The sequence below is a fragment of the Bos javanicus genome, chromosome 9 (genome assembly GCF_032452875.1).
Source record: "Bos javanicus breed banteng chromosome 9, ARS-OSU_banteng_1.0, whole genome shotgun sequence".
In the NCBI taxonomy this organism is placed as follows: Eukaryota; Metazoa; Chordata; class Mammalia; order Artiodactyla; family Bovidae; genus Bos; species Bos javanicus.
Window position 1 is genome coordinate 94,924,616 of NC_083876.1, and position 19,854 is coordinate 94,944,469.

The 19,854-nt window shown below is 44.5% G+C and overlaps 1 protein-coding gene across 1 annotated transcript in view; it reads left to right on the forward strand.

Annotated features, from left to right (window-relative positions):
- TULP4 (TUB like protein 4) overlaps nt 1–19,854 on the forward strand; it is a 190,143-nt gene that overhangs the window by 143,708 nt on the left and 26,581 nt on the right. Inside the window, exons 5-7 of the mRNA XM_061428440.1 lie at nt 12,329–12,509; nt 14,298–14,432; nt 17,674–17,840. Coding sequence (XP_061284424.1) covers nt 12,329–12,509; nt 14,298–14,432; nt 17,674–17,840 — 483 coding nt within the window. The remainder of the gene's footprint in view (nt 1–12,328; nt 12,510–14,297; nt 14,433–17,673; nt 17,841–19,854) is intronic.

Here is a 19,854-nt window from a genome sequence, read left to right on the forward strand (position 1 = left end):
ATTGAAGAATTACTGTATAGAACACTCAGTATAGGTGAATTTAAAATACACTAAATAAAAACTTTCTTGAAATTTTTTAAGTTAAGAGTGAAAGATGGGAGGCAGTTATTTGTGTACGCTGGCTCTTATTAAATACATCACCTAAAGATTATGTTCAACATAAGTGATGTTAGCAGAATGGCAGAATAGCAAGCTCTGGAACCTCCTTTCTTCAACATACATACCAAATCAATAATATACTGACCAATTCCCTTTGTGAGAAATCCAGAAGCTAGTTGAGAGGCTTTTGTACCCCTAATGTGTTATGAAACTGCCACATCAGAGCTGGTAGAAAAACTTGATTTGCCATAATCACTAAGTGCCATATAATTGGGAGAAAAACCCCAGCTTCAAGCTCTCCCTGGGAAGAGAAGGAAAGAACTGGATCATATGTCTGATGTTTTGATTTTTTTCTGGGTGTGGCCTAAGCCACTGGCTTCTATCTTACCTGTCTCAAAGGGCTGATGGAACACCAGGGGCCGCTGAGAAAAAAGATGACAGTTTGAACTAGCATACTCAACACAGCCCCTTCTCCTGGCCCAATACAGAGTGAGCTGGTGAGGAAGTCCCAGATTTCAGCTACTATGTTAAAAGCAGTGGGTAGGAAAGAGTTGGACCGTGTATCCAGTGTTCAGATTTCTTTAGGGCTGCCCAGGGGACTGGCTTTTGAATTTGAGCACTGACAGGACCCAGCGTACTCCATACATCTTGGGTCACTCTGAACAAAGATGGTGGTTTGGACTAGTATGATGGTTGGAGCAACTTCCAGAGTCACTAAACAGGCGGAGCAGTGAGAGTCTTCTTTTTCACAAGCCTAGTCCAGGAAAATTGGGAGAAGTGGTAATTTTGTCTGATGCACAGACACCAACATAGAGAGTCAAGAAAAATTAAGAAACAGGGAAATAAGTCCCAAAGGTATAAGATAAATCTCCAGAAACTGACCCCAGTGAAATGGAGACATAAAATTTACCTGACAGAGAATTCACAATAGCAGTCATAAAGATGCTCAGTGAGTTAAAGAGAAAATGCATGAACCAAGTGAGACTTCCAAATGTTTTTAAAGTGTTTTTTAAATTAGAAATTAAGTAGCTGATGTGTATGATAACTGAAATGAAAAAATACACTGGAGGGTTTCAGCAGCAGATTAAATGAAGCAGTGGAAATAATCAGCAAACTTGAAGATGGATCATTGGAAATTATTTAATCAAAGGAGAAAAAAAAAGTGAAAGCATGAAGAAAACTTGAGAGACTTGTGGGATACCATTACATGGACCAATATATGTATTATGGGAGTCTCAGAAGAAAAGAGAGAGAAAGGGGCAGACTGTTTACCCAAAGAAATAATTGCTGAAAACTCTCCAAATCTGGGGAATAGACATACAGATTCAGTGATCCTCATGGTTCCCAAATAAGATGAACTTAGAGAAGTACAGACCAACACACATAATCAGGCCGTCAAAAGTCCAAAGACAAAGCAGATTTTAAAATCGGCAAGAAAAAAAGCAACTTGTCTCATGTAAGGAGAACTCCATAAAGCTATTAGTGAACTTTTCAGTAGGAACCTTGCAGTCCAGAAGGGGATGTGACTATATATTCAAAATGCTAAGTGAAAAAACTACCAATCAAGAACACCTTGCAAAACTGTACTTCAAAAGTGATAGAGAGATAAAGGCTTTCCCAGACACACAGAAGCTAAAGTAGTTCACCACCATCACTGCAGATGGTGACTGCAGCCATGAAATTAAAAGACGCTTACTCCTTGGAAGTAAAGTTATGACCAACCTAGATAGCATATTCAAAAGCAGAGACATCACTTTGCCAACAAAGGTCCAGCTAGTCAAGGCTATGGTTTTTCCAGTGGTCATGTATGGATGTGAGAGTTGGACTGTGAAGAAAGCTGAGTGCCGAAGAATTGATGCCTTTGAACTGTGGTATTGGAGAAGACTCTTGAGAGTCCCTTGGACTGCAAGGAGATCCAACCAGTCCATTCTGAAGGAGATCAGTCCTGGGTGTCCTTTGGAAGGACTGATACTAAAGCTGAAACGCCAATATTTTGGCCACCTCATTCGAAGAGTTGACTGATTGGAAAAGACTCTGATGCTGGGAGGGATTGGAGGCAGGAGGAGAAGGGGATGACAGAGGATGAGATGGCTGGATGGCATCACCGACTTGATGGACATGAGTTTGAGTGAACTCCGGGAGTTGGTGATGGACAGGGAGGCCTGGCGTGCTGCAATTCATGGGGTCGCAAAGAGTCAGACAGGACTGAGCAACTGAACTGAACTGAACTGATAACGCTTTTAGATATAATAAAACTTAAAAGATAAATATTAAAAATGACTGTGTCAATGAATACACAATGTAAAAATATACAAATTGTGACATCAGTAACATAAAATACAGTGGAATGAAATAATTAGAAGTAGAGTTTTTTATGCAACTATAGTTGTTAGGAGTTTAATAAAATAGACTGACATTAGCTATAATTTCTTTCATATAAGCTCCATGTGAACAAAGAAAATACTTCTAGATGATATGAAAAAGAAGAAATCCAAGCATATGAATACAAAAAAAATTTCAATGAAACACAAAGTAAGATAGCAAGAGAGGAAAAGAGGGACAAACGAACTAAAAAATTGACAGAAAATAGTTAACAAGATAGTAATAATAAGTCCTTCCCTATTAATAATGACTTTAAATTTAAATGAATTAAACTCCCTAATAAAAAGATACAAAGTAACCAGTCTGCTGAAGAAAAACAAAAATAAGATCCAACTATATGCTTCCTGTAGGAGATTCACTTCAGGTTGAAGATCATATATAGGCTGAAAGTAAAGAGATGGAAAAAGATATTCCATGCAAATAATGACCAAAAGAACAAAGATGACTATATCACACAGAATAGATGTTAAGCACTGTCACAAGAGATAAGAAAAAACATAAAGGCAAAAGGGTCAACTTACCAGTAAGAAATAACAATTGTAAATATATATGCATGCACTAGTAGAGCGCCTAAATATATAGAACACTCAATTATTATATAAAGCAAACACTGACACAAGTGAAAGGACAAATACTAGAAATATTAAGGTTGGTGAGAAGGTAATTGCGATTTTGGACCATGAATTTGAAATCATCATAACTAAGCTGAAACATGTATATTAATCAAAATAGGAACCATTACAATCAACACATTTTTACCAATGAGAAATAAGTTTCTTTATTACTGTAGCATAAAAATTCATGCTTCAGGATTCAGCAAACTCTTGGAAAGCATTTTCTGCCTCCTGGTTGTGGAGGTATTTTCCCTGAAAAAGATTGTCAAGATGCTTGAAGAAGTGCTAGTAGGTTGGCGAGAGATCAGGTGAATAGAGTAAATGAGGCAAAACTTGATAGCCCAATTCATTCAACTTTTGAAGCATTAGTTGTGCAACATGTGGTCGGGTGTTGTCATGGAGAATTGGACTCATTCTGTTGACCAGTGCTGGCTGCAGGCCTTGAAGTTTGGTGCATCTCATTCATTTGCTGAGCATACTTCTCAGATGTAATGGTTTCACTGGGACTCAGAAATCTGCAGTGGATCAGACTGGCAGCAGACCACCAAACAATGATTATGACCTTTTTTGGGTGCAAGTTGGCTTTAGGAAGTACTTTCGAGCTTCTTAGTTAGCCCCTGAGATGGTCATCACTGGTTGTCATGTAAAATGACACATTTCACCACATGTCATAATCCAGTTGAGAAATGGTTCATTGTTGTGTAAAATAAGAGAAGACGACAACACTTCAATACAACAGTACTTTTTAAAATTTTGGGTCAGCTCATGAGGCACCCAAGTATGAGCTTACAGACTGTAGCTTGCCAGGCTCGTCTCTCCACGGGATTCTCCAGGCAAGAACACTGAAGTTGGTTGCCATGCCCTTCTCCAGGGATCGAACCCACGTCTCTTATGGTTCCTGCACTGGCAAGTGGGTTCTTTACAACTAGCGCCACCTGGGAACCCCTTCACCTTTCCATTTTGCTTCAAATGCCTAATGACTGTAGAATGGTCGACATTGAGTTCTTCAGCGACTTCTTGTGTAGTTATAAGAGGATCAGCTTCAGTGATTCTCTCAGTTGGTCGTTGTCAACTTCCAATGACCAGCCACTGCTCTCCTCATCGTCAAGGCTCTCGTCTCCTTTTGCATAGCTTCTTGACTCACCACTGCATTGTACATCCGTTAGCAGTTCCTGGGCCAGATGTGTTGTTGATATTGTGAGTTGTCTCTGCTGCTTTACTACCCATTTTGAACTCGAATAAGAAAATTGCTCAAATTTGCTTTTGGTCTAACATCATTTCCCTAGTCTAAATAAATATAAAACAAACAGCAAGTCATTAGCAAAAAAATAAAGTGAAAAATGCACATTAAGATGATGTATAACATAACCACATTTAAGAATGTATTTTAATATCAAACAGCAAAGTTCAACAACGCAAAACCACAATTAACTTCTGCAGCAATCTAAACAGACAGCAATCCAGTAACATAGAAGACTTCACTGTCACTCTCAATACTAGATAGAACATACAGATGGAAAATCCATAGAGAAACAGTACCCTTTGACAACTCTATAAACCAAGTAGACCTAACAGATATGTGTGTTTTTTTAATTTCAAACACTACATCAAGTTTGTTTTAATAATTATATACGTGGTATAATATGTCACATGCTGCTTCCAGCAGTTCTTTGGTGCTCAGCTTTCTTTATGGTCCAGCTCTCACATCCATACATGACTACTGGAAAAACCATAGCTTTGACTAGATGGACCTTTATCAGCAATGTAATGTCTCTGCTTTTTAATATACTGTTGTTGTATCATATGGTAGTTCTATTTTTAACTTTTTAAGGAACCTCCATCAGTGTTCTCCATAGTGGCTATACCAATTTACATTCCGAACAACAGTATAGGAAGGTTCCCTTTTCTCCACACCTTCTCCAGCATTTATTCTTTGTAGATTTTTAAAATTTTTATTTATTTGTTTAGTTCTGACTGTGCTGAGTCTTCACTGCTGCGCAAGGCTCTTCTCTAGTTGTGGCGAGCGGGCTGCTCTCTAGCTGCCATGCGTGGGCTTCTCACTGTGGCTTCCCTGTTGCAGAGCACAGACAGGCTCTAGGGTGTGCGGTCTTCAGTAGTTACGGCACATGGGTGGCATAGTTGCGTCTCCCAGGCTCTAGAGCACAGGTTCAGTACTTGGGGCACACGGGCTTAGCTGCTCCGCAGCATATGGGGTCTTCCCTGATCAGGGCTTGAACCCATGTCTCCTGCGTCGGCAGGCAGATTCATCACTGAGCCACCAGGTAGGTCCTGTTTGTAGATTTTTTGATGATGGCCTTTCTGACTACATACCTCATTGTAGTTTTGATTTGCATTTCTCTAAAAACGATGTTGAATGTCTTTTCATGTGCCTCTTGGCCCTCTGTATGTCTGTATGTCTTCCTTGAAGAAACATCTGTTTAGATCCTCTGCCCATTTTTTGATTGGGTTGTTTGGTTTCTTGGATATTGGGCTGCACGCGCTGTTTGTAAATTTTGGAGATTAATCCGTTGTTGGTTGCATCATTTTCTCCCATTCTGTAGGTTGTCTTTTCATTTTGCTTGTGATTTCCTTTGCTATGCAAAAGCTTTGTAATTAGGTCCCACTTGTTTATTTTTGTTTTATTTCCATTACCCTAGGAGCTGAGTTGAAAAAGTTACTACTATCATTTATGTCAGTGTTCTGCCTGTTTTCCTCTAAAAGCTTTATAGTATTGGGGACCAACGCCAGATGAAGACACTGTAAGGAAAGAAAATTACAGACCAATATCCCTGATGAACATAGATGCAAAAATCCACAACAAAATACTAGCAAACTGAGTGAAACAGCTCATTAAAAGAATCTCACACAACAGTCAAGTGGGATTTATCCCTGGGATAACAAGATGTTCACCATACAAAAATCAATCACTGTGATACACTCATTAACAAAATACAGGATAAGAACCATATGGTCATCTCAGTAGATGCAGACAAAGCATTTGACAAGATTCAGCACCCCGCCTCCCTCCTCTTCCCCTCTCCCATTCTCCCTTTAAGATGCCCCGTCATGTCTGCACAAGTGGAAGTTGAGATCAGCTCCTTGTCCTGCAGTAGTGATTCCTGGATAAAATCTGATCTTGCCTCCCTGACTGGTGTCGGCTTCACTGACCTTCGACAGCAGCCACAGGCGCTGTTGGGCCCGCCCGCATCACTGCGCACCCTGACCTCTTCTGTTGAGTCACAAGGTTTTCAGTTTCCTCAGACCAGGAAATCATTTCCTTTTAGCCCTTTTGTTAAGGAAGCTTATTAGTAGCCACAGGAAAAAATGACTATTTCTACATAATGAGAAATGTATTTAGGTATTTATTGAAAGAGTTGGAGCCTTTTGAAACAGGAAAGGATTTGAGAACTCATCTAATACAACTTTTTTTAGATGAAGATGAGAACAGTACTCAGGAAGGCAAATGATCAATTCAAAGTGACATAAGTAGTTAGGAATCAAAACAGAACCAGACCCCTAGCAAGCCAACTCCCAATTCTGAGTTCTTTGCAAAGGAAAGCATGTTTTGCCAGTAGACTTAAGACGATCTTCAGCAAACAGGCCCAGCACATTTCATCCAGTTCCAGAGATCTGATAATGGAGCTGTATTCCTGAACCTTTTCTCTGTACTTCATTCCATGTGTACTTAAGTATATTTCAATAGCATACTCACATGGTATATAATCCTAAATGTTCAAAAGGATATATGATGAAAAGTTCCCTTTCTCCCCACTACCCCCAGCCACCCTCTTCTGTCCCCAGAGGTGATCGGTGTTTCCAGTTACATGTGTGTCCTTCCAGAGGTATCCTAGGTAAATGTGTTTTTAAATTACTCCTGTAGTCAGACTGTTCCCCTCCACTCCCCAGAAATAATATGTAGGTGTCTTAAAAGAATGAATAAACTTTAAAATGGAACCTGAAAGATTTGGGGAAGAATGTTATAGCAATGAAAATTATTTAATGTTAAATTCAGTACCTGAGGTGGATAGACTATTTGCTTCTCTGAAAATCTTTAAACATAGAGTAGGTGCTCTTCTTTATAGGTTAGTTTATAAGCAGTTATCCTGCAGTGAGGAGATGAAACGACTTCAAAATTACATGTTTAGCCCAAAGATACAAATTTTTATTATAGCTGTTTTGGGCTAGATTTCTTTCCCATGTTTATCAGAATAAGTCTTAAAATGCCTGTTTTAGAAATGATTATTAGAATCAATTGTGAAGTTATATTTTATCCTTTTTTTTGAACCAGGAAATACTCTGTTAATCAATTGAGCAATTCTGTCCTTTACAACTGTCTGATGTCAGTAGCTGAAAAAATACTGAAAAATATTAGTCACAAGATGCTCAAATCTGGCCTTGAAGCACATTTGAAAGCTAGTGTTTTGAAGCTGACAGGATGGTCTTTCAGAACAAAAGTGTTACTTCAGTGCATCTCAGGACAGAATATTCCTGCCAAGGAGCAAAGGGACGTTACTATACTTCCCTCCCCTCCTCCCTCCATGGCCGTGCATGACACTTGACACTGCACTTGACACCAGGTGCAGGCCTCTCTCAGAGGTATTGTGGGTTTGGTTTCAGACCATTGCACTACAGTGAATCAGATACATTTTTTGGTTTCCCAGTGCATACAAAAATTATGTTTATACTATACTGTAGTCTATTAAAAGTATGCAATAGCATTATGTCTAAAATAAAAAAATGTATATCCTTTAATTTTAAAATACTTTATTGCTAAAAGAAAAATGCTATCATCTGAGCAAGTGGTAATCTTTTTGTTGGTGGAGGGCCTTGTCTCAGTGTTGATGGTTGCTGACTGCTCAGGGTGGTGGTTGCTAAATGCGGGGGTGGCTGTGGCCATTTCTAAAATGAGACGGCAGTGAAGCTTGCCACATTAATCGGCTCTTCCTTGCAGGAACCATTTCCCTGTAGCATGCAGTGCTATGTTTGATAGCTTTCTATACAGAGGGGAACTTTCAAAATCAGACAGTTCCCACAAACCCTGCTTTATCAACTAAGTTTATGTCATATTCTAGAGCCTTTGTTGTCATTTAAATAATCAAGTTTACCATCTTACATGGACCTGGTTTCCCAAAAGAATTACAATAGTAATATCAAAGGTCACTGGTCACAGATCACCATGACAAATATAATAATGAAAAAGTTTGAAATACTGTGAGAATTATCAAAATATTACAGATACACAAAGTAACCAAATCGTGTTGGAAAAACAGCATAGAGAGACTAGCTTGATGCAGGGTTGCTACAAACCTTTAGTTAAAAAAAAAATACAATATATGCAAAGTATAATAAAATGAGGTATGCCTGCAGTCGGAATTTGTAATAACTTTATCATCCTCTCCCCAGCTTTAAATCACAAAAGCAAATAAATGGGAAAAATCAACTCCTTTTGTGACTAGTTTGTATGCTACTCGTTGAACTCTACTGCATTTACAGAAGCATATATTTTTATAGTTGAAATTTCCTAACATGGTCTTTATTCAAGAATGTAGATGAGGACCAGTCTCCAGAGATAAAGGTACTGATGATACATCATCACTGGTTGCAAAACATGAATCTTTTGAATGATTTTCTGTCTTCTTCATGCAGCTTAGTTCATTTTAAATTGCTGGTGATAATTGTGTTACATTTTAAAATGATTACATCTAAAAATAGTTTAGAATGGAGAGATTATATGTGGATACCATAATTTTTAAAAAAACATTGCAATGGTATTAAACACTGCCCTGAAGCAGTGTCCCGTGTCCAGAGGGACAGCCATTGAACCCAAGGGCTGGCAGGTTTCTACCACCTTTGGTTCTTAGTGTACATATTACAGAGGGAGCATTATTCCCACCCCTCGGTGAAGCCTGCAGTCCAACAGAAATAGTAAGGAAAATATGAGACAGAAATTTAAATTATCTATAACTAAAAGTGTTTTGGAGGCCAGTTTTATGGGAAAATTTGAGCATTGATCTAGTTAAAAGAAGAAAAGAAAGAAGCTGTTCATGTGTAGGAAAACTTGGGCAAAGGCTAAAGCTTTGGGCAGAAATGCATTTACTGAGAGTCACTGAGCGTCCACTGGTGACTGGCAGCAGGTGAGAGCCTATGGCCGCAGACCTGCCCTCGGGAAGCTCATGGTGCCACAGAAACAGAGTACTGGGGGGACCATGGCTAGAGTGAGGACAAGTCTGTGTGGTGGGTCTCAAAAGCCTTGACAAGTGATGTCTGAATCCCTGTTACATACCAGACCCCGTACCGGACACCAGAGATAAAGCACAAACCACAGTCTCTGCCGGCAGAGGACCTGCTGTGTGTGTTGGCCCGGGGGACAGACGAGGTCATGCACCTCATCAGGGACAGGTTGACTCTGACGGGCCTGGCCTTTAACACATCTGGGGGTCAGAGGCTGGCAGGCAGTTGGAGTGTGTGAGTCTGGAGCTTAGGGGAATGGCCTGGACAGGGACCAAGCCAGGCCATGGACATGACTGTGACCTCCTAGAGAGGGGAAAGGGTCTGGGCCAAGCCTAAAGGAGGAGACCGAGCCTGGGCAAGAGGAGCCAGACCAGTCTGTCCAGAGCCCCAGAAGCAGGGAGGAGAGGCTGCAGAGAGTGATGCCTTTGCCCATATGTGTATTCATTATTGTTTAGACTTTGCTGTCTTGTTCCTTTGAAGTCCTTGGCTTGGAGAAGCTTTATCTATTTCAAAGTGATGAGGCATTTAAAGAACTTGTAATAGCGGAGATCTTCAGAAATCTGATTTTACATCACATCAGTGTTCTTCAGTTATCTGACATACTTGTTCCAAAACAGAGTAACTTCCTCTGTCGCTGCTTGACAGCTCAAGCGTCAGGGATGCCTTTTTCCTTCTCCCTGATCTTAACAGTGCATTAACTTCCAAGAGAGCTGCAGTCGGAGTTGATTAATGTTGGGGAATTTGGAGGCTGGTTCTCTTGTCCTCTTTTGCTCTTGTGTGATGTTGAACACTGAAAACTCATTAAGCCACCAGTCCTTCATTCAGGAACTAGATGGTGTCTGTTCTCCAAAATGGAAAAATGTGTTACTCAAACAATGCTTCATTTCCTCCCTCCCTTCACAGAGGCTGCTGTGTGTCCTCTGAGGACAGGCCCTGGGGAGAGCGCAGTGAGAGCAGACACAGTCCATGTCCTCAAAAGCTTATGTCTAGCACGGAAGTCAGACAGATCAGATAGCCACACAGTAAGACACAAGAATAGTGAGGATCGCCATGCCAGCGGAGACTGGGAACTACAGTGGAAGGGCCCAGGGAGCTTGTTTGGGATTGATAAACATTTTAATTCTGGGTACTTGAGAAGAATAACTGTTTGCTGTTGGCTGCTCATGAGCTATGTTTATGAGAAACAAAGTCATAACTGTGAAATAACCCCTTCACACGCTCCCAGGTATAACGCTGCCCTTGAGACGTGCTTGAACAAGTGAGTGAGGATGTGGGAAGCGGAGAATAAAAGCCTGCGTCCTGGGATGTCACTTTAGAGGGCTGCCCATACATCTTCCTCCTCTGAAATATGCAAATTGTAGTTGAAATTATAAGAGGTCATGTTCCATCTTCATCTGCACTGCGGACTGCTCACGAGACACCTGCCGGGTCTGCCCCCCCCGCCCACGTCTCATGAGGTCCTTGTGGGCGTGCTGGTGGATACTCATTTTCAATGCTGGCAGCCAAGAATTCAGCTTTTCCTAAAATGACTTTTACTGTGTTCCTAGTACAACTTATCTCTTTTTCCTGTAAGCAGCATTCAATAATGATTCATCACCAGCCCTGAAGGAAAACTATTTCAGCTTTCCTTTTTTTTTTCTTACTTTCCAGTCATTAAAATGTAGCTCATGTATAAAGGAATATTTGATGGACAATTGATTTATCTCAACAGCTCTGTAAATTCTGTCAGCTTATTACTGCTTAAATGAAATATATCTTCTTTTGCAATTAGTCTTTCTTAATCATCTGGATTTATGTCCTAAGATTGCCTTCTGATTGTCACTGACTTTAACTCTCTCATGTAACCATAAATACTTACTTAATGTCCACTGTACCCACAGCTCTTGTTAGGTCCCAGGGGTACAACTGTGGACAGTCTTTGACCTCCAAAAGCTCCATGTCAGAATCTTAAAAGCAGAAAGAGGCCTGGACCTAAAGAGTCTTAAATAACTTTCCCTTTATGTAAATCCTGGTCTTTCTAGGTAAATAGCCCTGGCTTGACCACTTAATGACTTTGTCAACTTACTTGAGCTCTGCTAAGTTGTTTCTGCATCTATAAAATGGAAATAACTTGCATGGTTCTCACAATGAGTTGCTAACGATTAGAGAATTCTCATTAGACACAAAAAATACAAAGATTTCAGGGCCACCCATCAGAATGACGCCGGTCAGGGGGCTTCCAGCAGTGTGAGCGGCTCCTCTGCTGCTCTGATGGCGGGCGCCCACCATCACCCCGACCCCCGCGCCCAGCCTTCCTCTGCCTGCTTGTGCTTAGCCCTGGCCGTGTGCCTGCCCGCACCCCAGCACGTCCCTGTGCTCAGGGCGGGTGACTGGGGCCCCCAGGAGCAGCCCTCAGTACACAAGGCGTCAGCTCTGTCTCAGCTCCACGCCAGCAGTGCTGGCGCTTAGCTGCCAGGATTATTCAGACAGTCGATGAGGTAAACTTTGTTAGAATTGTGCTTAGTACAAAGCAAGCACTTAATATATTAATACCATTAATTTACTATAACGTTATTACTTAAATACGTCAGCCCTGGTACTATTCTCAGTGAAGTGGAACAAGATAAACAGGCTTACGTACACTTGCACATGATGATCCTCTGCTGCTGCTTTTCTTTTATTTTTTTAGAGAAAAATAAGAGAATATTATCTTCTTCTTGACCCTCCTCCTCCAACTGAAAAAAAAAAGCAACCCACAAAATGTGACAGTGATTTTGACATTATTTGAAAACGTCCACATAACATATTTATTACAGCACTAGTTCCCTTTCGCTAATAGAGGACTAAAATTCTTCCAGTAAGAGCCAGCTAACAAGCTTTGTGTATCCCTCCTTTGCTTAACTGGTCTCTTCTTCCAGTTCTCAAGTATTGTGTCCTGTGAACACATTGAGGTGGGAGTGGGGTGGGGCCACAACCGCTGTCCTCTCTGCCCGCCCATCGGGGGTCCCGCTCCTTTGCTGCAGGTACTATTCGGCACCGCCGACGGACAGGTGATCGTCATGGACTGCCATGGCCGGATGCTGGCCCACGTCCTGCTGCACGAGTCGGATGGCATCCTCAGCATGTCCTGGAACTACCCCGCCTTCCTGGTGGAGGACAGCAGCGAGAGCGACACCGACTCGGACGACTACTCCCCGCCCCAAGGTGGCCCTGCTGGGAGGGCAGGAGGAGAAGGACCCCTTCCCATCGGGCAGGGTTCTCAGTGGAATGCAGGGCAGAGCCAGCCCACCCAGTCTCTGACCTGGATGGGACCGTCACCTACCTCTCTGCCATCCCTTTTTGCAGAATCAGTGGTTGGGTGGCTTGGCCCTCCACTGGTTTTCCTAGACGCAGAACGAGACTGATGGCCGTTTCCGTGACCCTGAGGTATTGGGGGGGTGGTGCCTAGGGAGAACAGAGCTGAAGGTGAAAACTGCTGTGCTGTTCCTACGTCCTAACCCATAGTGCTCTAGATCCGTAACATTACTGAAGCCGGTGACCCTGGCTGTGTGAGGAAAGGGTTAGTTAGTTCTGCCCCTGACGAAGGCCAGCACATTGCCATGTCCCTGCCTGTTTATTTCAGGCAAAAGATCTTCCCTTGCTCAGTTCAGAAGAACCCACTGCCCTCACCCCGCCACCTCCAAGCCTTACAGTGATGTTAGAGTAGGTGACATCTGAGTTTGTGAACATTTGGCCCAGTCATGATAGATGGTTTCAGCCCCTTGGTGGGGGTGATTTCGGGTTCTGCCTCCCCCCGCCACCTTGAGCATGCCTGAGGCCCCAGAGCGGAAGCCTTGGGGGTGGGTGCTGGCCTGGCCGTCCCCACTGTCAGCCCTCAGCATGCCCCCCCAGGGCTCTGACTCTCCCCCCGGGGTCCCATTCCTGTTCCTTTTAAAGGGCCTTTCTTTTTAAAGGAGACGAGTAGTGAGATGAGTAGTGAGACGGAAGGACTGACTGCCGGTGGCAGTGATCAGATTGGTGTCTTTCAGCACTCGGCTCAGTATACTTTTAAAACAGGACTTACCGGGTTGAATGCATACTTGCTCTTCCCCTCTTACTAGGGCAGAAACAGGGTCCAGAGACCAAGGTGATGGAGCATGTCCAGATGAAGTCTAAGAGCAGCATTAGTTCCCAGCTGCACTCTAACCGGTTTCCCTCCTCAGAAGCAGTGGGGCAGTTTGGAGGAGACTGAAACTTGACTTTCAGAGAGAGCAGGGTGTTCCTGGTGACCTTGGGAATTTGAGCACAGAGGCCAGTATTTGTAGTATCTTAAAAGTGAAGCAGAGGACAGTTATTATAAGAGCCTCCACAGGTGAGCTGAGCAGGGCAAGCGAGCAGGTGTCAGGCTGACCCACTGCAGGGGGTGGACACAGAGGAGCACATCTCAGGGCTCCTTCCTTAATACACACACACACACACGTCTCCTCACACTCACGCACACTGGGCATCAGCCACAGCCAGTCTGGGCCTCCTCCAGATGTGGGGTCTCTTTTGGTAAAAACAACTCACGGTGGCTGCTCGATGCCTGTAATGTTCAGTGAAAGTGCGTCCAGTGTTGAAAGGCAGCTTTCGGTACCTTGGACCAGGATTAAGAAAATGTTTTCAACCTTCCCACCCATCCTCCTATGTCACGTGATGTTAAAGTAATTCACGTTTGCATATCACCAGAGACACGCAGGTTGGTAAACTCTCAGCAGGGCACCCAGAGCCCAGGGAGCCCCGCCCGGTACCCACAGGGCTGCTGTCCCCACCACCTCTCGTCCGGGGCTCCCCCCATGCCCCTGTGGTTAGAGCCTGATGCTGTGCAGCACCACCTTCCTGGGTGACCCCCGCAGCCCAGGGTCTGGCCTGCACTGTTAGTGGTTTCCAGGCCTCCGCAGGGCTGCAGGTGCGGGCCTGGGTTCAGGTCACGTGCTCGTACCTCATTTTCACCCGGCACTTCTGTTCCCGCAGATGGTCCGGCAGCGTACCCCATCCCGGTGCAGAACATCAAGCCCCTGCTCACTGTCAGCTTCACCTCCGGAGATATCAGCCTGATGAACAGCTATGACGACTTGTCTCCCACCATCATCCAGTCAGGGCTGAAAGGTACGGAGCCGCCCGTCTTTCGAGCTGGGCGTCACTCCCAGGCCTCCTGACCGCTGGCCTCTACAGGGCTTAATGGAGTCTGTCTGTGAAGGTCTTTCCTCTCGCTCCTCTGCTTGTCTGACCAGTCGATTCCTGTCTAGTCTCATCTTGAGGAAGCTCTCCCAACAGTCACTTCGTCCTCACCTGCCCTTCTCGGGAGGAGCGGTCCTCTCGGACAGGGGGCGCTCGCCTCCAGATAACACACAGGAGCCCCCAGGGTTCTGAGGCTTCTTGAGCAGCTGGTGGTTGTGACAAACCTGTCAAATCGAGGCGTCCGTGTGAAGGTCAGTGGTGAGTGGTTGACGGCCTCCTGAGGGGGCGGTAGGAAGTGGTGTCTCAGGAGGAAATTGGTGTCCATCAGCATTCTGAGTGTTGTGAAATGTGCAGTTCAGGAAGTCTCCTGAGGTGGTGGCTCTGATGCGTTCTCTGGAAAACCAGTCTGTTTCTTCAGGGTTGGACGGTGCAGTGCAGAAGCTCCAGGGTGGTCTCTGGTCCCCGTGTTAAAGGGACCTGCTGTGATCTGAATGGAGGTGGGGCAAACGGGAACCTTCACTTTCTTTTCCGTTTTCTTTCTCCCTCCCTGTCTCTGGACACAGGTGCACATGTGCGGGCGCACTCACGCACACACACACACAAGTGCGCACACGTCTAACGGCTAATAGATACGTCGCTGATGTGGGCGTCTAAGGAAGGGGTGGGGCCGGGCGTCCCTGATGGCTGCATGCCTGTCGTGGATCAGGCCTGGGTCATGCTCAGTATTGAGGGGCCCACACTTGTCACTGCATCCTTTTATGTTCCTGGTTATATAATCTTCAGAACAAGAAATGGCATTATTCTTATGAAACTTACTCTTTTCAAAAGAATGACATACCTTTGGGAACTACCGCCATCTCAGTGTAATGTTATAACTGCACCAAAGAAATCCCTGCGCATTTGCTCATAAACGTTTGGACTAAGATCCTTACTCACATGTCGCTGTCTAGCAGACGGCCGCCTTGAACCCTGGGCTTCCCTGTGTTAGCTGCTGCGCATCTGCTGTGTGTCTGGGCCCGTCCTGTGGGGGCCACCACCCACTTACCTATTAGGAAAAACCTGGACAGAGTTTTGGGCCCACCCAATACTCAACCTTATTTATGCCTGTCTATAAGAAAAATCCTCTATTTACTGATGCTTTTACTGCCTCCAGTTGTAGAGATTTTACCATGTTGTGTTTGTCCATAACTGCGTCCTCTCAGCCCTCTGCTGGGATCTGTCTCTAGATTCCGTCTGCAGCTGACTTGACAAGTGGGCCTTCAGTTCCCGGGGTCTGGAGAGCTGTCTTCTCCCAGGACTGCTTTTCAGTCTTCCAGGGAAACTGGGGAACTTCAGTGACCTCAGAACGTGCTCGGTGTTGATGTCAGAATCGGTGCCGCACGTGAATGAGAGAGAGCTGCTGAGATCACAGGTGGAGCTCAGGAACTGCCGAAATCTAGACCAAGTTCTGAAACCCATCTCTGTCATGGGGTGCACCTTTCAACTCCAGCCTTTCTGCAGAATCGGCCACGGGCTTCCAGATTCAGGGATCTCCGGATAAGCCAGATCCAGTTTTAGGATCTTGAGGGAAAACAAGCTAGACCATAAATCTTACTGTACCAGCAGCTTATTTTACCAGCAAGAATAAGTGAATCGCTCACATTGGAATTAGACACAATGTCTAATAACCATTTCTTCTAGGTCCTGAATGGCTCGTAGGTGAGCATCACATCTCTGTGACAGTGTGTCTGACAACACTGCCATCCAGCAGAGGAATCGTCTTCTTTTCTGAGACCCCACATCACATTACCCAGATGCTGGGTGAAAGTCAAGGCCTTGATACGCAAACCCGTCCTTTATCTGAACTTCATCTGCCTAGTAGTGCACAAAACATCGAACGAATTGAATTTAGGCTTTGCTCTTGATTTGCATTTCACTTGGAGCTTTTGTAAACTCTCTGAGTCCTCTCTGGGAGTCGGGGTCACAGCAGAGGGAAGGACACTCAGGATGGACAGTGGTGGGTTCTCTGACCTTACCTGCACTCTCGTAGTTGTGGCCTTCTCATCGTGGAAGTGCTGGTACTGCAGTAGATGTATCATGTGTGGTTTTCTCCTGGTTTAGGTGTGTTTCAGGGGAACCTGCAGTCCCCACTCATGTAGTGAACACTCCCCACCCATGTAGTGAACACTCCCCATCTCTGTAGTGAACACTCCCCACCCTTTTACATGAACACTCCCCACCCATGGAATGAACACTCCCCACCCATGTAATGAACACTCCCCACCCATGTAGTGAACACTCCCCACCCATGTAGTGAACTCTCCCCATCTCTGTAGTGAACACTCCCCACCCTTTTACATGAACACTCCCCACCCATGGAATGAACACTCCCCACCCATGTAGTGAACACTCCCCACCCTTTTACATGAACACTCCCCACCCATGGAATGAACACTCCCCACCCATGGAATGAACACTCCCCACCCATGTAGTGAACACTCCCCACCCTTTTACATGAACACTCCCCACCCATGGAATGAACACTCCCCACCCTTTTACATGAACACTCCCCACCCATGGAATGAACACTCCCCACCCATGTAGTGAGCACTCCCCATCCCTGTAGTGAACACTCCCCACCCATGTAGTGAACTCTCCCCACCCATGTAGTGAACTCTCCCCACCCATGTAGTGAACACTCCCCACCCATGTAGTGAACACTCCCCATCCCTGTAGTGAACACTCCCCACCCATGTAGTGAACTCTCCCCACCCATGTAGTGAACTCTCCCCACCCATGTAGTGAACACTCCCCACCCATGTAGTGAACACTCCCCATCCCTGTAGTGAACACTCCCCATCCCTGTAGTGAACACTCCCCACCCATGTAGTGAGCACTCCCCACCCATGTAGTGAACTCTCCCCACCCATGTAGTGAACACTCCCCACCCATGTAGTGAACACTCCCCATCCCTGTAGTGAACACTCCCCACCCACGTAGTGAACACTCCCCACCCATGTAGTGAACATCTGTGTTCAGAGTCTCCGTTGACTTCACAAGAGAAACTTGGACGCCGTTGTACGTGCTCAGTGGCTCCATTTCTTAAACTCCTTAAATGAGAGTTCCGAACAGACAACCCCCCCCCCACCCCGCCAGCTCATGTTGACTGCCTCCCTCTTTTTCGTTTCAGAGGTGGTGGCCCAGTGGTGCACGCAGGGAGACCTCCTGGCAGTTGCTGGTATGGAGCGCCCAAGCCAGTTCAGTGACCTCCCCAATGGCCCTCTTCTGAAGAGTGCCATGGTCAAGTTCTACAACGTTCGTGGGGAGCACATCTTTACCCTGGACACGCTTGTGCAAGTAAGGACGTGTGTCGGACACACGCTATGACAGCAGTGTGTTAATTTGCCCCCAACTTCCATTAAGTACTCGTGAACTGCTTCTACTCATTGTAATTTTCTTTGGCAGACTTTAATCTTTTGTTGACCATGAATTAAATTATAGGGTATAAACCAGAAGAAGTAAGGGGAAAAAAAGTTTTTGCCTTTTAACCAAAATGTATCCGTTTCCATTCCTAAATGGTGGACAGTGAGTAAGCAGAGTGAGCTAGTGTTTATCATCTTTACAAAGTAAAAATCAGCAACTTGCAGAGAAGTAAATGGTGCATCTTTGTTTATTTACTCTGATTTTGTTTGTTATGCCAGTAATATACTTTTCCATTTAAGCTAAATTATTGTTGAACAATAAATAGGAAAGCTTAAAGGTCTTTTTAAAAGTGTGCACATGCGGGCCCCTTTCTGTTTGTTCTTATTTCCCAGAAGCCTGTAGATTGATCTGGTGTAGATCAATTACAGTGGAGACACAATTCCACTCTCATGGAGGTATAGTGGAGATAGATCTGAGCGTGAGTTGATGGTTGATGGGGGTGATAATAAACTAGGGACTTACGTTCTAGTCTGACCCAGCTCATCAGAGAGACAGGTGTGCCAGATTTTAGGAAATTTGTAGTTGTGTGTGTGCTCAGTCGTGTCCAACTCTTTGCAACCCCCATGGACTGTAACCCACCAGGCTCCTCTGTCCATGGGATTCTCCAGGCAAGCATTACTAGAGTGGGTTGCCATTTCCTCTTCCAGGGGCTCTTCCCTACCCAGGGATCAAACCTATGTGTCTTGTGTCTCCTGTATTGGCAGGTGAAGTCTTTACCACTGAGCCACCTGGGAATCCAGATGCCAGCACTAATTATCTAAATACATATATTTTTAATTGTAGTACAATACACATTTACTGTCTCACCCATTTTTTAAGTGTATTGCATTATTGTGTAACCAATCTCCAGAACTGTTTCATCGTGTAAGACTGTGAATTTTTGACTATACTGCATACCTCGTGTAAGTGGAACCATGCAGTGTCTGTCTTTTTGTGTCTGGCTTATTTCATCCACATTGTAGCCTGTGTCAGAATTTTGTTCCTTTTTAAGGCTGAAGAATATGCTGTTGTATATGTACAACTACATCTTGTTCATCCATTCATCCATCAGTGGATGTCTGGTTTCCTTCCAGCTTTTGGCTATTATGAATAATGCTGCTGTAAACAGGAATATACAAATATCTCTTTGAGATGCTGCTTTCAGTTCTATTGGATAAATGCCCAGAAGTTGAATTGCTAGGTTATATGGTAATTCTATTTCTAACTTTTTTGAGGAGCTTCCGTACTGTTTCCACAGTGGGTGCTCCAGTTTACACTCCCACCAGAAGTACACAGAGACCCCCCACGTCCTTGCCAGCTCTTGCTGTTTTCTGGCTTTTGGGTGGTAGCCATCCAGATGGTCACGAGGTGGATCTCACTGTGGTTTTGATTTGTGTATCCCCGATGATTAGTTTGGAGAAGGCAATGGCACCCCACTCCAGTACTCTTGCCTGGAAAATCCCATGGATGGAGGAGCCTGGTAGGCAGTCCATGGGGTCTCTAAGAGTCGGACACGACTGAGGGACTTCACTTTCACTTTCATTCATTGGAGAAGGAAATGGCAACCCACTCCAGTGTTCTTGCCTGGAGAATCCCAGGGATGGGGGAGCCTGGTGGGCTGCCGTTTATGGGGTCGCACGGAGTTGGACACAACTGAAGCGACTTAGCAGCAGCAGCAGATGATTAGTTACATTGAGCATCTTTTCATGTACTTGTTGACCATGTGTATATCTTCCTTAGAAAAATGTCTGTTCAAGGCCATTGCCCATTTCCTAACTAGATTGTTTGGTTTTTTTGTTGTTGAGTTGTAGGATTAAAAAAAAAAATGTTTATTTGTATTAGTTTTATTTATTTATTTATATAGGCTGCATTGCATGGCATGTGGGATCTTAGTTCCCCAACCAGGGAT